At 39.8% G+C, this 21,033-nt stretch overlaps 1 protein-coding gene across 1 annotated transcript in view; it reads left to right on the top strand.

Moving 5' to 3' along the window:
• PDSS2 (decaprenyl diphosphate synthase subunit 2) overlaps positions 1 to 21,033 on the top strand; it is a 189,813-nt gene that overhangs the window by 155,166 nt on the left and 13,614 nt on the right. The window contains exons 5-7 of the mRNA XM_074946894.1: positions 7,775 to 7,948; positions 8,860 to 8,991; positions 16,220 to 16,255. Coding sequence (XP_074802995.1) covers positions 7,775 to 7,948; positions 8,860 to 8,991; positions 16,220 to 16,255 — 342 coding nt within the window. The remainder of the gene's footprint in view (positions 1 to 7,774; positions 7,949 to 8,859; positions 8,992 to 16,219; positions 16,256 to 21,033) is intronic.

Below are 21,033 nucleotides of genomic sequence, written 5' to 3'. Positions count from 1 at the left end.
AAATGAGTTACCTCAGTTTAGCTCCAAGTAGATATAAGTCTAGATCATATAAAGTACCATCACACTTGGCATCCATGTTAATGGTAGTCCTACATCAGCCAATGGTTAAAAGGGCATGGAGGATATCTTATTTGCTCACCCCTAGAAGTTATTCCTCTAGGTTAGGGTTGAGGCACATGAGAAAAACTATGTGGGAAGTTTGAACTACTTCTGCACCTGCTATACCTAATCTGTAGACAAACAGATGACTTCAGTCTTCCAGTTTGCCAGTTAAGCTACCTCTCTCAAGCTCTATATGCAAGGCTATATTTTAAAAGGAAAAACATATTTTTATTAATACAAATATGTTAAAAGAACTTTTAAAATTGTATTTTATATAAGCCGGGCAGGTTTTTCTAAATACAACCAAACCTCAGCTATGTTTTACTTAAAATAGCTTTTTTTTAAGGGTGAAGTTCACATAGTTGACTTTAGCAGTGGGGCTGCTTCACTGTGATTTCATTTGCACATTTTAGATTAACCACATCCTCTGTATTACTAGAAATGTTCTCGACTTTTTTGGGTGTCTGCCATTGCAGCAGGTCTTAGTCCTATTTCTCTTTACTTGGCAGCATGTTGATCTGAGGGCTGTCAGGAGATAATCATACTACCTCAGAAGAGCTTGAAAAATTTAATGTTCTACCACATTTATAAAGCGCTCAACAAGCATAGGGAAAGTGTAAGATACACTGAGCCCAGCTGAACAATGTCAAGTTAAGATACCAAAATAATGGTTTTGTTTTTATAGTAAGCAATGAGCTATTCTGTCTGGCAAGAGTTGGGAGTACAATGATGCTTTACTAAAATAAACTGGATTAATTTAAACATAATTAGTATGTTGTAATAATATAAATTAACACATAGTATAGTATCTAAAGATTAGACTTTTAGTGGGTCAGATATGGCCACCAGTTAAGCCCATATCAAACACAAATGTGTGACCTACTTTACTTCCTTTATGATCTATTCAACCAATTGGAGAACACTGAGGCTTGTTTCATAATTACACATATTATCTTTGCTAGCTTCCCCACACAACTCTGCCAATGCAACCCCCCTTTCTGCCTGCATCCATGTCCTGGACATGTCTTGAGCAAACATTGCCTCATGTGCTATGTTGTTTGGTGGTCCCATCTTAGTTGCATCAAAAAGTCATAATATGTGACCAAATCTAGAATCTGAACTGAAGTTTCCAGATGTAAAAGAGTAATACAATAATTTACAATGCCACTGTACTCTCCAGTGTCAGATAACTCCTGTTTCTTATATAGAGATGTTAGCAGATAACATTCTTCATAATAGAGAATCTTCTGTTATGAATTTGGAAAAACAGAATATTTTTTAAAGTCTGAGGCAGAAAAATTGGGCTTCAAGTGAGAAGTATGACCATAAAATGGTGCTTACAACCATCATGTGCTGTACAACCTTTTGTTCAACAGTCTGTGGTGAGCTGCGCTAGACGTCCACTTTAATTGCTAGATTTAAACTATCTTTTACAGTGAACTACATCATTTGTCATAATTCACTCTTCTCTGACACATCAGGCCTATGATCCCTTGGAATGTTTTTGTTATACCATCTTTGGATGACTATAAAGATTAAATGTATTTTTGCCCCAAGCAGATTGGCCTGTATAGACTCCTTGAAGACATTTGTTGGATGCAATTATATGACAACTCTGTCTATCATTTTTCCTTTGCAAAGCCATACTGTGACCAGCCCATTTTATCACTTTTTAGTTGACCCCTCTTCATCATCATCTTATTTGTATAGTGAGTAAAACCATTATGTAACTGAAATGGGCAAATAAAAATAAAGATTCCTCCCTTTCTCTGTTATTTTGAATGATACTTTAAACCAAAATCTATAGGCTTTAGTTGCAAAGGTAGCCTAAAGTTTAGTTTTATGAGTGTGAGTGGAAGGGACTCTCCCAATCTTCTTCCATTTTCTCAAACCTACATCTAGTTGAAATTAAAAGTTCGAACCAACCAAGGTGCCTCTTACACACTGTGGATTGCAATGAATAGCCATGTCAAAGTGGGCTGTTTCTTGAAGGTTCAGTTGTGGGCGTGGTTGCCCTTTTTCAAAGAAAAATACCACGTATGACAGGTTTCAGAGTAACAGCCGTGTTAGTCTGTATTCGCAAAAAGAAAAGGAGTACTTGTGGCACCTTAGAGACTAACCAATTTATTTGAGCATAAGCTTAGTGAGCTGTAGCTCACGAAAGCTTATGCTCAAATAAATTGGTTAGTCTCTAAGGTGCCACAAGTACTCCTTTTCTTTTTACCACTTATGGTGATCCTAGCCTCCATGCTCAGCTCTTTAGGAGTGAGTAGGCCTTCTAAAACTTACAAACCTCTTCTAAAACATTCACAATATACTTTAGGACTTCTGGAGTGCCTACATCTGAGGCTCTCAAAGCACTTCACACTTGTTAACAAAGGAAGCCTCAAAACTCCTGTGAGTAGGGGAAATATTGCTGTCCCCATTTTACAGATGGGGAAACTGAGATATAGAAAAGTAGAGTTACTTTTTCAAAGCCATGCAGCAAGGCTGTAGCAGAGCCAAGAACTTAGATGCACTGGTTCTTAGTCTTGCACTTTACCTATCAGATCATTCTTATTAACTTAAATGAGAAATTTCCTTTTTGAAAAGGAACACTGCACTACTTTTCCTTAGCTCCTGAATCTGAATATTCACAATGTCTCATGCTAGAGACAACCAGCTTGATTATATCGTTTTTAACAGTGGAATGTTAATAGTCTTTCTCGACTATTACTCTTTTCTCTGCAGTCTGAAGTAGTTCTCCATGATGAACTACTTTTTGTAGTAGAAGCATATGTTTAAAATTTAACTTTTCCCAACCATCTTTTTCAAAAAATTCTATTGTTTTAGAGAGTCATGATGAAAGTATTGGAGCACTCCAGCATGTGTTTTATTGGCCCATTTGCGCTCACCCTTGTTCCTCACAAAGCACTGAAGGCATGTATTAATAGACCAATAAAACATGCTCTGTCATGTCCAACAAGCAGGAAGACATCTGTTAAAGCTTACATCAGTCAAATGAAAATGTTTTGTAGGATAAATGTGTTGCTACCATTAGAGATCCATAATTTTATTGACTTATTTTTATCCTTCTGCGTAGAATAGAAGTTGTTGAACCATCCAATTTAAAACTCAAATGCTGAGATTGAATCAAAAATAAAATATGCTTGATTTATATATATGCATTTTTATTTTAATAAGGATTAGACCAAAGTTTGAGTTGTAAATGGATTAGACAGTCTCATATTGTGCAAGATTAGGTGGCAAAGCAAGTGCTGCTGTGTATCCAAATAAAAAACCTTAGTTATAAAATGTATTCTGAATGTCTACATTTTTCATCCAAAAGGTGTGACTTTGAGTCCTGCCAATTCTTGCTATGCATTTTGGAGCACTCCAATAAGGTGTGTGTTTTGTAACATTTGTATGCAGTGCTGAAAATGCTTACAAATGAATCATGACATGTATTTATATAAATACCATCTAGTTCTTCTCTGGGAGACACAGAAACCAGTTTGAGCTACTTTAAGGTGGTTTGGTGAGGTGTGTGGGAGGGTGGATTTTAAGTGCTACTTTGTATTAAGTACATAAAATTAATTTAATATTTGCTACCATAAATGTGATAGGTATAAGTGGTAAAAATCTTGCTGTAAAACATGTGACGATTCTCTAGAAACTCTCTTTCTATTTTCCATTGCCTAGAAAGAGTATTTTTACAGTTTAAGCACTGTCTGAGAATTTAATGGCTTTACCTCCCAGCAAGACAATTTCTTTCTAAAATCAAAACAGTAAATATATGTATAAAATGAAAACATCTTTACTGATCTTGAGGTTGGTGAAATGGGAGCATCAGTTTTACTTAGGGTTTGCCACTTGCAGTTACAGTATTTCAAAATAAACTTTTAAAGCATCAGTTGTTAAGTTGTATAATGTGAAAAGTGGCAATGTTGTTTCTTTGTACTTTAAACTGTCAAGTCATGAAGGTACAAAGATAATATGAATATTGTACATAAGATGGATCTAATAATAAAAACAAACCAATTGCTAGACTTTAGTGTGTATAGTTCCAATTGAATTTAATGCTTAGAAAAGTGCTGGATTGACAGGCCTGGAGACCAATTTCTTCCAGTGCTGGCTTCCCCAGGGTGCCTTAACTATATCTTGGAGGGTCTGCCTCCATGGATGAGAGGTTAATTCAGCCACTGTTCATTCAGTTTTTGGCTCCTCTGACACAGCCAGCAGTGGTGCCAGTTGTGATGGTTTCTTTTGTGATTTAGACGCATCACGTCTCCTACGAATGAATATGACTAAAACCATCGCCTTATTTCATATACGCCACTAAACAGTCATCAGATACTAAATGTCTGATCATGAACTAAAGCGATGTAAAGTGGAAAGTTCCAAATTCTGTTATCAATCCTTTGAGCCATCCAGTGACTCCTTCATCTTACTGATATAGAAGCTTCAAAAAATAAAGGGAGAAATCCCACCCATTTCACCTGCACAGGTGTAACTTCAGTTTTCATGTAGTTTGCAGTCTATAGCTAATTAAAGTTTTTCTCCTTGATGTGTTCAAATGATTTAGAGATGCTCTCCCACCAGCATAGCTACTGCCGCTCATTCAGGTGGTTTTGTTATGTCGACAGGAGAGCTCTCTCCCGTCGGCATAGCACAGTTACACGACCTATCTTACAGCAGTACAGCTGTATTGGAACTTGCTAGTGTAAACATGGCCAAACTGACACATGACAAGCTTTATCAGGAGATAATGTTGTTGAACTGAATTACAGCTGTAGGTCTTTTGTCTGGGAAACAGTGGTTTTTGCCTAGTCCAGTTGTTGCAATGCAATTTACAAAAATTTCACTGAGAGATGACTGCCTTCATGGCATTTGGTTTAAGTATTTTTACCATAGAGTGCTCCTGAAAGCAGGTTGTCAAGACTTTCTCTGACTGGACTGTATTATAGATTGGCTCCCAAATTATGTATGCAGGGGATTCTCAATATCCATGTAAGAGAGTGCAATATATTGCCTTTGAGCATATTTTTTCAGCATAGAAAATTTAAATATGTATTTTGGATGTTTGAAAATTTTAAGTATATACAAAAGCTGTGTAGTATTCTGTTGTTTTATAAAAATATTAAGGAAACAGCAAAGTAGTGAACATTTTTTCAAAGTGCCTGTAGTAGAAGCAATGTATTATTGGTAAACTTTTAAATGTTAAGATTTTGCCCAGATCCTTCTAACAACTTTTTCACAATTCCACATTTAAGGACAAAAAGTGAAAATTTGTACATTTAAAAAAAAAATCAGCATCTTTAAAAGATCAGTATCCAAAATCACTTTTTATTAGGGACAAATTTGGTGTTGTCACTGTAAATATATAATAAATCCACTAGTTTCATTGGAGTTGCACTGGATTTACAGAAAGAGCAGAAATTAGCTCATCTGGTGAAATCATGCCCTCATTAATAGCCCAGATAAAGTATTTCTTTTAGATAACATTGTAGAAATTCAGAATAAGTTTCCACCTTTCTCAAATATTTTCAAGACTTCAAATGAAGGTCACAAAAATACTTAGTATTTCTACATTCTTGTCTAAAAGATGGCACTTTTGGAAAATGTTGTAGAATTACTTGCAATGAGTAAGGTTAGCAGGGTCTCTTCAGTAGCTGCAGTTTGTAGTGATGTCACAATCTGTATTTGGTGTGTGAATGTTTCAGAGGCTTGGTACAGCTAGCATTTTAAGGACTTTGTAACTTCATAAATGATTGTTTTTGTTAAACTTCCTAGTTTACTTCTCTTTTCATGCGGGTTAAAATAAATAATTGCAAAATCACTGCAAGTTGGTTGTCCTAATCTTCATCCAATAAGCTTTAATAAGCACACATTTTTATCTCAGCTGGTTGGTCCTGAGTAAAAAAAAGTTGAGTCACAGCTTCCCAGAGCTTCATCTCCAGATTGTTTTAAATTAACCTATGTCTGAGTGAGAAAATGATCGAGCATTTATTTTTGGTACCAGTTCTTATTTATCATTTTTGTCATTCTACCAATCATGGAAACTTGCATATATTCTGGGCTGAACTAAGGCATCATGAAGCAAATATCATAGTAAAATGGGACCTACCTAAAGTTTAATCTTGACTTTGTGAATTATCATCACATACATAGTAGCAAACATGTCATTTTCTGTTCTTTCCCCTTCCTGTAAAAGGCAGGGGTGTGTCTGAAGGCAATGGAATTTTGATACAATGTTTGGTTATTTGGCATTACAGAATTCTGCTAATTTTCCCATCAATCTCATATTATTTTCTATCCAGTAATGCAGCACTCCTTGGCAGTGTTCATAAGCGGGACGATTGGAGCTGAATAGAGGGATTTTATTTCATTTGTTACAAAATTCATGACAGATAATACCCAGTAGAAAATTATGAGGTCACACAGATTTAGTTCTTATTCATTTCCAAGCAATTTAATTGAAGTAACTGTAGGGGAGGAGGGTCTTCTTAGATGTTTCTTTTCTCACTTTGTAAAATTTCACCTTTTGGCTCAGTCAGTGCTGTAAATTTCAGTGTATTGAGAAATTAAATATGATGCTTAATATTTAAATTTTGAAACCATTTCTTTACATACGTACATTTATAACCTATGTTTCCTTTACCTTTCCTTTACCTGCAAAAGGGTCACAAAAACTGGACTTTGAGATCTTTTTTACTTCTTTACAATTAATAAAGAAGGCTTGACATTTATATATGTATATATAAAAATTAGAATGTCAGGTTCTGTCTAGCTTTGAAGACACTGATTAGTGAAATGATGACATCACAAGAGCCAAGAGAGTTAAGCTGAACAATTGACTGGGGAAAAGTGTGTGTCAGATTGTTAAAACTGATTATATTTTCTTTTGGTTTTGTTAAAATATAAATTCAATTAACATTTTAGATAAAAAGAGACTGTTAAAGGTTTAGCATCCTTGATCCTACAGTTAAGGCATTGTAGCTCACAATGAACATCTGAGAGATCTACCAGAGTCCTCCAGGGAAATTGAAACTTGACATTCCTGATATGTCTAATGTAAAAAAAATCAAGATAATAGAGAAGCAAAAAAGACGCATCCCCAAAACATCCTTCACAGGCCTTTGGTCTCTTTTTTTCCCTTCATTAAAATCCCATATATATTAGAATGTATAGGAAGAGGCTGTAGTGTAGCATTTGATGTAATCATATAGTGTCTTGACATGTTTCTTAGAAATGCCACTCAATGTTTAAATGGTCAGTTCTTTTCTTTCTTGCTTGCTGGTGAGAGGTGCGAGTGAGTGGTGTATTGCACAGGACACTTTTTAACCAGTAAGTCAGTAAGAATGTAATTGGCTGCCAATGTTCATATTGTAGTGACGTGAAAATTCAGAGGCAAACCTATTATAAAGACAATTGAAGCTCTACCCGCTTTAGTTTTGGCGGGGGGAGCAGCAACTCTACAATTCAGCAATTAAAACGCGCTGTAATGTTTTCACTTTTCCCATCACCTCATGCAGGAATACTCTTTGGGCGAGTGGCTGTTTTGCATGACACATTAAAGTCCACAGCCTTGGAATTTACAGTAGGTGGTAGTTTCCTAGGTGGCATAGCTCTGTTTTTAATTTCCTATGTCATAGTTTCGGCTTTTTTATTTTAGCCTTCATTTCATTTTCAGCAAAACTGTCTTACACATGATATTGGAATATCAACTTGGAAAGAACAGATTTTCCTATCCCATAGTGCCTTGTTGGCAAAGAGCTGCCAGGCTGCAATGGAATTAGCAAAGCATGATGCTGAGATCCAGGATATGGCATTTCAGTATGGAAAGAACATGTCTATGAGTCATAAGGTATGCCTTTTCTCTCTGTTCAGTCTTCTACTGAAAGGGTAGATGAGAACCTCTCTAATATTCTTCTTTTGAGTCTCTTTTCGGTCTGAGTTTAGTGGATACTTTAAATGAATTCACTTGTAATTATCCAGTTTGGCAATATGTATAAAGAGCCATATGCTTGTCACAGAAACAAGTTTATAAAATATTCAGTGTATCAGAAATTTATTCATATTGCATCAAGTAACTCCCATAGGTCCTGGGAAATGGAAAATATTTTTATACCACTCACAGTTTTAAAGAACAGAGTCCTTCCCATGAATGACTGGGTCACTCTCACCACCACATACTAACAACTCTCTCTCTCCCACTCCCTCACCTTAGTACGCACCCGCCGACTTCATACCCCTTCCCAGCTGTGGCAAACTGTCCCTCCCCGCTTTTTTGCAGCCTCTGCTAAACAACCCCCATCACTTCCCCAATATGGAGCTAGGAGGGTGGAGCCAAAGTACAGCTATCAAAGCAGAGGAGGATAGTTTAGGAATAGATCAAGGGACATGGAATTGGAGATGGGTCTCTGGCTGATGGTTGAATGTGTGTATGTAGGGCTGGGCTCCTGGAGGAGCAGGATCACAAGTGGCTGCATAGATATCGGAAGCCTAAGGCCACCATTGTCTGACATATGGTAAAAGTATAGTAATTTAAATGTTAAGAGTTTTTTGATATATGAAGTTTCTGGTTTGCTAATCCAGCAGTGCTACTTTCCTGAAGTTATGTGAATTTAGTCTGCACTGGAGTTATTCACATCATTCTGGGTTTTCTAATCTTTAAATTAGTTTTTATTTACATAGAGATAATCATTTCAATCCCTAAAAACTAAGTTGTACCAATCTTTTTTTATTTAACAAAAATGTTTTCACCCTCTCTTGCAGCTACACTCGGACCTCCAGCCATTTATTAAAGGAAAATCTAGTGACTCTATGGCTTTTAGTTTAAATTCTGCTCCTGTAGTCCTGCATCAGGAGTTCCTTGGAAGGGAAGCCTGGATTAAGCAGATTAGAGAGGTAAATTATAAATTAAGTTTAAAGTGAATTTGTAGTGTTACAATAATTTTTAGATTGGTCATTCATCTCCCTCTTCTCCCAGCTTCTGGAAAACTCTAGGCTCAGTGTTATGGGGCCATCTATGAAGAAACACAGAAGCAAAGAGTACTCAAAGACAGAGGATATAGCGGTTAACCCCATTCCCTAGCTATTCAGTGTCTCTTTGACTGCTGTCCTGGAAACATGGAGATTAGCTTTTAGCTCCAAATTCCTCTTTCCCTCTAGTAATTCCCTAATAAGATCAATAGATAAGAACAAGATGATTGTGTAATGCAAACTTGTTTGTTTGTCCAGTGTCTAGCACTGTGGGGTTCTGGTCCATGACTAGGGCTCGTAGGCTAAATAAATAATAATGACACAAGGAGGAGGACAAGAACAAGTAAGACCCACCCAAAAAAAGGCAAGACTTAGCACCATCTAGTGAGCCTACATCAATTGCATGGGTTCCCCATGTCTAAACAGTCGTGGAAAGCACCCTCCCAGGGTTCCTACCCTAGTTGTGCAAGCTGCCCACCTTGTCAGGAAGATTTTTGGTGGTAATGAGGTAATGTGGAACAAAGATTTATTAGTATTCGTTTTGGATGCCCTGCTGGTGAATTTCAGCATGTGAGTTCTGGTGGTACAGATATCCCCTTTCCCATAACATTGTAGCTGTACCTGACAAGAAGAGCTCTACCTCCGTATGTTGTCTGTCTTCGACATGTTGGCCATTTTGGTGCCTGTAGATAGAGTGATGACCAGAATCAAATTAAAATGGCTAAACTAATTAGCCTTCAAAGGTAATTTAGAAAATGAAAGAGAGATACTGCTGTGAACTAAAGAGCCAGAAATTCACATTCGAGGTGGGAGCTCTTTTGCTGCCTTTTCTGCTGTTCAAATTGAAAGTAAAATGCGGGGGGAGAGGCCAGGAGTGGGGCTTATGAGTAGTTCTACATTTATGACTGATAGGCTCAGAACTATCTTCATGTGCTGTGGGCGAAGAGGCGGAGTCCCAGTAGTGAGCCTTGTTAGATACATTCTCATAGGGGAATATAACCTTACTCTCATACAGGAAAAATACATTCTTTCTAACCAAACTGAGGCCTTGTAATTTTAAAGTTAGAGAATGGTAATTCAGCATATGACTAAGAGTCTTAGAATTCTGCAGCCTTGACACAAGACTCCTGTATGGGTTGAATGAAAATAGATTTGGATGAATATGTTTCAAAAGCTTTCATAAACTGCGCTGTGATAATACCATTACCCTCTCACTGCAATTTCCCATCTGCAGAATCCAGAATAGGTTGCAGAATTCCAGTTCTGTCTGTCCACTAATTAATTCTTTTTAAACCAAAAAGGGGACATTATGCACGCACTGAAGCAATTCTAACTGAAGGAAAATAGGGTGGTAAAAGGTTTTTGTTTTTTTCCCCCATGGCAAGCAAATAGTGTTTCAATTAGCTATCATTACATCAAAATACAAAATGGGAAATCTACCATGCATCCTCTTAGATAATATGTTAGAATGTATTTGCTCATCAATGCAACTTAAGTTGATGATAGTTTTGCAGCTTCCACAAAAAACATCTCATTATGAGTAAAGGTTAGCGGTGCAAATCCAAATACTTTTTTATACATGTTCAATTGATAGAATCATAGAAATGTAGGGCTGGAAGGGACCTTGAGAGTTCGTCCAGCTCCCACCAAGTAAACCTAGACCATCCCTGAAAGGTCAGTCCTGTTCTTAAAAACCTCCAGTAATGGGGATTCCAGAACCTCTCTTGGAAGCCTATTCCAGAGTTTAACTACCTTCCTAGTTTGAAAGTTGTTCCTAATATCTAACCTAAATCTCCCTTGCTACCAGGGCCACCCAGAGGGGGGGCAAGTGGGGCAATTTGACCCCGGGCTCCGCAGAATACTATAGTATTGCAACTTTTTTTTATGGAAGGGGCCCCCGAAATTTCTTTGCTCCAGGCCCCCTGAATCCTCTGGACAGCACTGCTTGCTACAGATTAAGTCCATTACTACTTGTCCTCTTTCAGTGGACATGGAAAACAATTGACTACTATCCCTCTTTATAAAAACCCTTAACATATTTGAAGACTATCAGGTCCTCCCTCAGTCTTCTTTTCTCAAGACTAAACCTGCACTGTTTTTTTTTAACCTTTCCTCAATTCAAGCATCCTCTGCTGCCTCACACTACTGTGTGAAGGTATTAATGGCAGAACCACCCCCGAATCCCCTCAGTTGCCACCCATGACGGTTGCTGGAGCTGCTGCTGTTACTTTTGCAAGTCCTTCGTTTCGTCTTGTACATAGTACCCATTGGTTAGTTTTGAGAGTTTTAGCATATTTTAGAATTAGAATAATAGTTGATAATTGTGCTGGTGCCAGTTCCGGAGTCATACCTTGGTCTCTAGGCTACAAGTCCTATTGCTCTTGTAGCAAATCAATGCCTGCCAAGAACTCTCACTCCATCTGTCTTAAGTGCTGTGGGAAGCTCAGGTCAGTGACAAATGTCACATTTGTAAGAGGTTTAAGCCCTGCTCTAAGAAGGACAGAGCAGCCAGAATTAAGGATTTACTCTTGGAGTCAGTGCGCCATCCACCATTAGAGCCTTCAGAGCGGGTTAGCAGTGCTTCTCCTGGTTTGGCTGTACTGAGGGAAGAGATTGCTGTTGCCAGTACCAAAGAAAAGGCACCATAAATCTTTTAAGGACTCGGCACAAGATACTTCAAAATCTTTGGAGCAGATGTCTAGCTCATGCAAGGACATGTAAGTGTGCTCAAATAAGAGGCACTTTCCAGTGCAGGCCTCAAGTCATGGAAGATCATTGTCTCCAGAGCTAAAGTCAGGCCTATTGAGACTGATTCCTTCAGTTTCTGCCTCAATGTTTGCTCAGATATCCGTACTGCAGGATCAGGAGTCTTTCCCAGTGCCGTCCACATCTGAAGCTTATGCAGTAACTAGAGAGTTGTTGAACCTGTCAGTACCCATTTCCCTGGCCATTCAGGATTTTCACCTGGCACCCATGCCAAAGGTATCGATGTCTACTCTTCTTGCTCCAGCTCTACACATTGTACGGTACTGTCAGACCCGATAGTTAACGTACCTCTTGGATTGGTACTGACCGGGGGAACCACACATGATCTTGCCAGTGCCTCCATCCTCAGGCTATGAACCTATATTCCCAATATCGATGGGGTCAGCTCCTCCCAGTCAGAAGAAGCGGACTCCTTATTGGACTCTGAGGTCAGTTCTTACATATCACAACCTGGGCACATTCATCAGCTCCCATGGAGTGCCTACTCACTATGGTACCCGCCTCAGTTGCAGCATGGCCCAGACATAGTTGGGGTCCAGTGCCCTATCAGTGGCCTTTCTGGAACCCTTGGAGTTTACCTCCTCAATCAAGGGCATCCCAACACCATTCACGTCCTACTTTTTCAGCAGTGCGTTGTGAGCACCTACACCAGAGTCAACCCACCCTTGGTATTGGACCTGGTACCATGCATATGGATGTTCACTCTCAGGAGCTGCCGCTGGAGGAATTGGAGGAGGCTCAGTCTCACCAGCCCTTGGCCTCCTCATCTTCCTCCCCTGATGAGGCAATGGTAGCAGAATCTGTTTCTCCACCTGCTTATGATTACCAAGACCATCAGGAGTTGTTGAAGAGGATGTTTGTGGTTCCGGATATCCAACCAGAAAAGGTCCAGGAAAAGTTGTGCAGGCTTGTAGGTATTTTAGCCTCAGTGGAACCTTCTAGGGTAATGCTCCTGATTAATGGGGAGCCTGTCAGGGTGCCATTACAGACCCAATCTTCCCTGCCCCCCCCTACCGCTAAAAGAGCAGAGAGGAAATTCTATGTCCCCTTGCAGGGCTTTGAACATTTCTGTAATCATCCCCCTCTTGGTAGCTCCTTGGTAGTCTCTTCAGCTAATGAAAGAGAGGAGAAACAGGGTCACCAAGCATCCACACCAAAAAGCAAGGAAGCAAAGAAACTTAACATTTGGAAGGAAGCTTTATTCAACAGGAGGGTTACTGCTTTGAATTGCAAACGAGCAGCCTCTGCTGGGTTGTTACAATTTTCCCCTGTGGAATAACATTTCAAAATTTAAGGACAGGTTTCCAAACGAGCTGAAACAGGAATTTTCAGTGATGGTGAATGAGGGAAAATTAGTTATCAGAATGGCTTTGCAAGCTGATTCTGCCGCTCGAGGCATGGCCTTCGCCATCACTATGCTACGTGTGTTCATGGCTGCAGTCATCTGGTCTCCACCAACAGACTGAACACACCATCCAACACCTCCCTTTTGAGAGTCCTTCGTTCTTTTCCAGAAAGACTGAGGAGAGGCTGCATAGTCTCAAAGACTTAAGATTCCCTTAAGTCTCTGGGAATATATATGCTGCAACAAAAAGAAAGCCCTTTTGCCCACAGTACTTCCAACAGTATTGAAGATTCATGACTAATCCATGGACCTGTCCAGGAAGAAGGGCAGAGGTTACAGAAGACATCTGCCACCTTCCTCTTCCTCCACAGCTGCCAGTTCATCCAAGCAAGCTGAATCCTTCAAATAAACAGTCTGATATATTGGTCAAGGACAGAATACTAGTGCCATCTTTTCCCATCCCCGTAATTGCCAATTACCTATTCCACTTCCTAAGTGCTTGGTCCTGTATCACCAAGGATCATTGGGTCTTACGCATGGTGGAATTAGGATACACCCTTCAGTTTATTCTCCCCCCCACTCGCTTTCCCTGTCCCTCTTCAGGGACGTCTAGCATGAGGTCATTCTACTACAGGAGGCCCAGTCTCTCCTTCTCTTGGGCACCATAGAGAAAGTCCCTCTGTTACTCAGGGGAAAGGGGTTTTGTTCTTTCTACATCCTAACCCCAAAGTAAAAGGGGTCTTAGACCTATTTTAGAGCTAAGAGAGCTCAACGAGGTCCTAAAGAAAATAAAATGAGAAATAAATTGTCTAACAAGCAGAGGATGCTAAAGAAAATAAAGTGAGAAACAAACAGGTGTGTCCCAGGTAAGAAGGATTTTTGTATATAGAAAATGTGTATGTTAGGCAAAATACGGGTCTCTGCATGACCCAGTGAAAAAATACACTGGAGCCCAACACTTTGAATCTTGCATCTGTATTGTTTTTTATGAGTTGGAACAATTTAAAAATATACAAGAGGGACCCTGTCTGGACCAGTCCACATAAGAGATCTACTTCCTGGACACTATGGTGCTAATAAGCGATGGTCACATAAACACCACCCTATACCGGAAACCTACTTACCGCTATGCCTACCTACATGCCTCCAGCTTTCATCCAGACCACACCACACGATCCATTGTCTACAGCCAAGCTCTACGATACAACCGCATTTGCTCCAACCCCTCAGACAGAGACAAACACCTCAAGATCTCTATCAAGCATTCTTACAACTAGAGTACCCACCTGGTGAAGTGAAGAAACAGATTGACAGAGTCAGAAGAGTACCCAGAAGTCACCTACTTCAGGACAGGCCCAACAAAGAAAATAACAGAACGTCACTAGCCATCACTTTCAGCCCCCAACTAAAACCTCTCCAGCGCATCGTCAAGGATCTACATCCTATCCTGAAGGACGACCCATCACTCTCACAAATCTTGGGAGACAGGCCAGTCCTTGCTTACAGACAGTCCCCCAACCTGAAGCAAATACTCACCAGCAACCACACAACGAAAACACTAACCCAGGAAGCTATCCTTGCAACAAAGCCTGTTGCCAACTGTGTCCACATATCTATTCAGGGTACACATCATTGGGCCTAATCACATCAGCCACACTATCAGAGGCTCGTTCACCTGCACATCAACCAATGTGATATATGCCATCATGTGCCAGCAATGCCCCTCTGCCATGTACATTGGCCAAACTGGACAGTCTCTATGTAAAAGAATAAATGGACACAAATCAGACATCAAGAATTATAACCTTCAAATACCAGTCGGAGAACACTTCAGTCTCTCTGGTCACTCGATTACAGACCTAAAAGTAGCAATTCTTCAACAAAAAAAACTTCAAAAACCGACTTCAGCGAGAGACTGCTGAATTGGAATTAATTTGCTACTGGACACCATTAACTTAGGCTTGAATAAAGACTGGGAGTGGATGGGTCATTACACAAAGTAAAACTATTTCCCCATGTTTATTTTCCTCCCCTACTGTTCCTCAGACGTTCTTGTCAACTGCTGGAAATGGCCCACCTTGATTATCACTACAAAAGTTTTTTTCCCCTCCGCTCTCCTGCTGGTAATAGCTCACCTTACCTGATCGCTCTCGTTACAGCGTGTATGGTAACACCCATTGTTTCATGTTCTCTGTGTGTATAAAATCTCCCCACTGTATTTTCCACTGCATGCATCCGATGAAGTGAGCTGTAGCTCATGAAAGCTTATGCTCAAATAAATTTGTTAGTCTCTAAGGTGTCACAAGTACTTCTTTTCTTTTTTCTCTGGAACATGTTAGAAAATATTCTTTTATATTTTGATACCTGATTACTTTTAAGTACAGCACAGAGAATGAGCAACGGGATGACACTGCGTATATGCATGGTTCCAAGCCAAAACACAGCTGTGAGGTCTAATTTTAGGTCTACCAGCTTTGACATTGTCTTTGACATTATCTCTTTAAAATGACCGAGTCTAGACCTTTTCCCTCTGTGTACATGCAAGCTGTTCCTGGATGGGGTTAGTTCTTTTAAAAAACAAACAAACAAAAAAAAACCTATTATTGATTTTGTTTATCACTCTGATCCCTTTATTGTTGGGCAGAAGTACACTGTATAGTCTGGATCTCTGGTTTTTTCAATCCATATGAGCAGCAAGCTTTTGAAGGAAGTTGTTACTTGTGTCTAAAATGTTTTTAATTTAAGAATCAACTGTAGTCTAATCTAGATAGAACTTTTGAACATTGTAGGTATCCAAAGATGTGCCTGTTTCCATTGAAATCTCTTTCCATGTTGTAATGAGGCATTCAGCTAGTAAATATTCATTTGTTTTTTAAAATTCAGAATCTTAAGGAAATTAGTTAATTTTAAAATATTAGTTGTAATGTATAGCTTGCTACATATTTCATTCTTGCTTCTTACAGAGAAGCAGAAGGTCTAGAAAAATAACAATAGTCTGTAACAGATGACATTTTATGTTTAATCTTTCTTTTTATGTTTAAGGCACAAAGTAAAGGGAATCTAATGGACTTTACTAAGGTGAGTAAATTACATTAAGGCTACATCTTATTTTAAATTTAATGCTTTCATTTTTAAGTTTTATATTCCATATAAGCTTTTTTCCTTCTAGTCTAAGATTTATCTGAGACATTTTAACTTTCTATAACAAAGAGTAGCCAATTAGGATGGTCCCATCACATAGGAACTGTCATGCCAGGTTAGATCATTGGTCAGTCTACTCCTGTGTCCTGACAATGATAGTGCCAGATGGTTATGCCTATGATGTTCCAGATGGACTACTTGATATAGGGAACCAATTGTATTAAACTAAACACTAAGTATCAAAATTGGCCATTTTACTACTATTGTTACTTTCATTATCCCTCTTGCCTCCTCAGACTTTAAACATTTTAAATATTTTCTCTTCTAAAGAGTTTGTTGCTTTTGTGTTCTCTGTATTTCATTAAGCTAATCATTCTCAGGCTGCCTCCTAATCATCAGGTCCAGATTAACCAATGTGCACTCAGTGCACCTGCACAGGGTCCCATCTCAGGGGTGGACCCAACCACTGGATTTGGGTGGGTCATCCTGAGACCCAATATGCCAAGTTTTCATGACAGAGAGGTGGAGGGGCCAAATTTGAGTAAGTAGCATTGCAACCTGGAGGGCGGGGTCACAGCACAATTCAGGTTTGGCTGGGCTGTCCCTCTTTCATGATATGGGAGCAGGTGGGCCAAATTTCAGTGAGTGGTATTGTGGCCTGGCAACACCACTCACTCAAATTTGACCCACACCATGAGAGTACCGGGCGGGCTATGGGAGTGAGTGGAGCTAGGAATGGGAGGAGCCACCTGGAATAGGAGGGAAGTGCTAAGAGGCAGGGGAGGGGGGGCCAATGAGTTTTCAGGATGGTCCCAGGGGGTGCGGGGCTGGTGGTAAATTGTTGTTGGTGGGCTATACAGGTAGTGTTGGGGGACTGCAGAGTGAGGTGTTGAGGGTGAGTGGGAGGTGTTCGAGGTGGTGGACTAAATTATGATGGGGCCTTTTTGGGGGGCTGTGGATAGTGGAGCTGAGGTGAACAAGTTGTATGTCAGGGCTACTGGGATGTGGGGGGGGCTGTCAGGGTTAGTGGGGGGTGGTGGAGGGTTGTTGTATAGGCACTGACTCAGTGGGTGCTGAAAAAAAATGGTGGGTGCTCAGCACCCCCCAGCAGTGCCTTCTGCCCCCTCCCCCAGCACCTCCCGCCTGTCGCGATCAGCTGTTCTGCGGTGTGCAGAGGGTGCTGGGGGGAGAGGGGAGGAGCAAGGGCTGGGTGTACTCAAGGGAGGGGGCAGAAAGGGGCAGGAAGAGGCGGAGCCGGGGTGGGATGAGGCGGGGTGGGGTCTTGGATGAAGAGGTAGAGTGGGAGCAGCGCCTGGGGTGGAGCCAGGGGGAGCAGCCCTCAGCACCTCGGGTTGTTGCGGTATATGTGGAGTAGTAGGAACATTCAGGTGTCTGGGTGTGAGGTGGGATATATTTGAGGCAGGAGCACTTTGTTGAGCAGCCCATGTTCATGCCATGCAAGGCTGGCAGCGTCTGGAGCAGAGCTAGAGCAGGGTTGTAGCACCACTCAATTTTGGCCTGACTGCCCCTCTGTCATGACGGTGGAGCAGCCAAGCCAAATTTGAGTGAATTGTGGGGAGGAGCAATTTCTATAGTGCACAGGGTCCCAAATTCTTTAATCCAGCACTGCTGACCATGACATCTTTACGGTGATGTTATGTACTCTTACCTTTCTGCCTCCCACCTCATCCCCATGTCGTACATAAAAGGGAGTCTTCCCTCTCCTGGTAGCTGCTTCCTACACACCTCCTCATTACAGCTTTTTTGTGAACTGAACACGGAAACCGGAAACCTTCCCTTTCATTGCATGAGCTAAAATTGAGGTCCATAGGGTATCTCTAGCAATAGGGAAATCTTCACATTAATATGCATGCTGACAGACTTTCACTCAAGTTTCTAGTTGTAAATAAAACCAGTCACCCTATTTTTTTTTTTCCCTATGTGTGGTCCTTGTTTAGAATTTCTAAAACCTATTTTCATGGATTTGATTTTTTGTTTTCTTCTGTTGTATTTCATCTCTGTGTACTGGAGGCACCACATAAAGGAACATAAGGATAGTTGAATTTCCATCCCTATTCACAAAAAGAAAAGGAGTACTTGTGGCACCTTAGAGACTAACCAATTTATTTGAGAATGAGCTTTTGTGAGCTACAGCTCACTTCATCGGATGCATACTGTGGAAACTATTCTGCAGTTGCACAGTATGCATCCGATGAAGTGAGCTGTAGCTCACGAAAGCTCATGCTCAAATAAATTGGTTAGTCTCTAAGGTGCCACAAGTACTCCTTTTCTTTTTGCGAATACAGACTAACACGGCTGTTACTCTGAAACCTGTCATCCCTATTCAGTCTTTGACTACTCTGTGGACGCTCCAATATAGTTGTTAGCTGCAATGTGGAAACCATCAGCTAGGAAGTGGACTGACACCACTTTCACATCTATTACCAAAGAGATCTCAGATGATAACTTTTGGTCACAGTGTCCTAGAGATGAAAGTCTCTGTATCTCATCCTGCCAGTATAGTATGTATCTAAAGGAAAATTAATATGTAAACTACTGTTCCATGCGAAAAACTCTATAAATGTGTGTCTATTCTAACAAGTTATAGATTATTTCTGTAGTTGAGTTTACTGTTACTTCAGATAATCATCCTTTTTATAGGACTACAGTAGATATTTTTCCCACAGCAGACAAAACCTCGTTTCATGTGGTGTGACTTTCTCAAATCCTCTTAATTTTTTTAGAAGAACCAAAATGAATTTTTCTTCAACTCTCCATCTCTGAGAAACTTCTGTGGTGACTACTTATTCTTATAAAAACTCTATGGCTTTTTCCTTGACTTGTTGCACTTCTATTCTATTGTCACAACAGTATTTTTGTAGCTGTAAAATAAGAGGATTAACATAAAATTTGCTATGCTTGATCACATGGCTTTGTCTATGTATTCCCACATTGTTCTCAGCAGTTCCAAATATCTGTTCCTTCAGAGGATGGTGAAAAATCCATAATACACCTAGCCAACTTGTAATGTTCATTTGAGTGGGAAAGGGAATTCCTTTACCCTTCACGTGCTTGGGTTTAACCTGGTGGCATGAGATTTGATTAGCCTTGTGTTAATGTGGCTTGCTTAGCTGCAGATGTCATAAATTTGATTGTGACAATGAAATTACCCTATAATTTTGGAAAATCTAGCTGAAGTATTTGACTTAATGGGTACATCTACAGTGCAATAAAAAACCCACAGCACTGAGTCTCAGAGCCCAGGTCAATTGACTCAGGCTCACAGGTCTCAGGCTGCAGGGCTAAAAATTGTAGTGTAGACATTTGGGCTCAGGCTGGAGACCGGGCTCTGAGACACTCCACACTTGCAGGGTTTCAGAACCCAGGCTATAGCCCAAGCCTGAATGTCTACACTGCACCTTTTATCCCTGCACGCCTGAACTCCATGAGTCTGAGTCAATTGACTCGGGCCAGGCATATCCATGTCACATTGAACTTTTATTGCTGTGTAGATGTACCCAATTACTCTAATTTTACCTGAATGAGAGTGAATTTCAAAGTTCACTATTTACAGTACCACGTAATAGTTCCTTATTTCCTTGGTATTATTTACAGTGCCAAGAAATATTTCCTTATTGCCCATCAGTTCAATAACCTGTCTTTTGTTTTCATACTATTTGGCATGATAAAAAGAAGGACTAGGCATTTTTTGCCGCATCATTCAAGCTTCTTCTACCTCAGTCAAGATCCCTCTCATCTTTCTTCTTTCAAAGTTCAGATAATCCTAGCTTCTGAAATCTCATCATACTGAAAGTTCTGCCATACCTTTAATTATGTTTGTTTCTCTTCTCCATACTTCTTCTATTAAGGTTAGGATTGCTAACCCTGGCCACAGTACATCAAAAAAGCATACCATTTTAATTTCTATACAATTATTTTCCATTTTAGTACATTGAAATAGCCTATTTGTTTTTTTAACTAAATTAATAAAATCCATTCTGCTTTAATTTATACACACATATTATGGATATATGTAATTGTGTTTGCTTAGTTGATCTTCTCAAGTGTATTTTACATATTCATACAATTTTCAATTAAAAATAATGAATGAAGGTAAGAATGAGATCCATCCATCCCCCTGCCTGCTTTTAGGCATAGAGTTTATTTTTGCATGGCATAAAACAGCCTCCAGTACCTTTTTATTCTTGTGTCTCTGTCTGCACTTTGATTTACACATTTGATGCACAGTGTTTTAAAGTTGTAGCCCTAAGTCTATACTGACCAAAGAAGAATGTCCATGTGATGCATCAGAGACACTAGTAAATGTAGTTGGGGCTCTGACATGAAGAGGAAATACTTTTCATTAATTTAATTGGGTCTTAGTTTTCCATTCCAATGGCTTCATTTCATTCTGCAGAATTTTTAGTCTGTTTTTTCCAATATATCAATCTTATTATCACAAGGACTTTGATATTGCAAAAAGCATTTTCTCACTAAGCTGTTAATCAGTCTCTGAATGCCCTGTTCTTTTTTTTTTTAACTACACCATCACTACCACATCCAGACAAATTATTGATCCACCATCATATTGTATGAAAGTCTCTTCCTGAGATGATAAAGTAGTTCTACCTCTGTTTTAGTATTAAGTGCCTCAAGTCACACAAAAGAGTAATAAGGCTGAGGCAGGTGCCACTTGTGTCACTGCTGGAGACAGC

Source organism: Natator depressus, chromosome 3, assembly GCF_965152275.1.
Source record: "Natator depressus isolate rNatDep1 chromosome 3, rNatDep2.hap1, whole genome shotgun sequence".
Lineage (NCBI taxonomy): Eukaryota > Metazoa > Chordata > Testudines > Cheloniidae > Natator > Natator depressus.
Note: the sequence above shows the minus strand (reverse complement) of the source record. Positions and strands in the feature narration are given on the sequence as shown.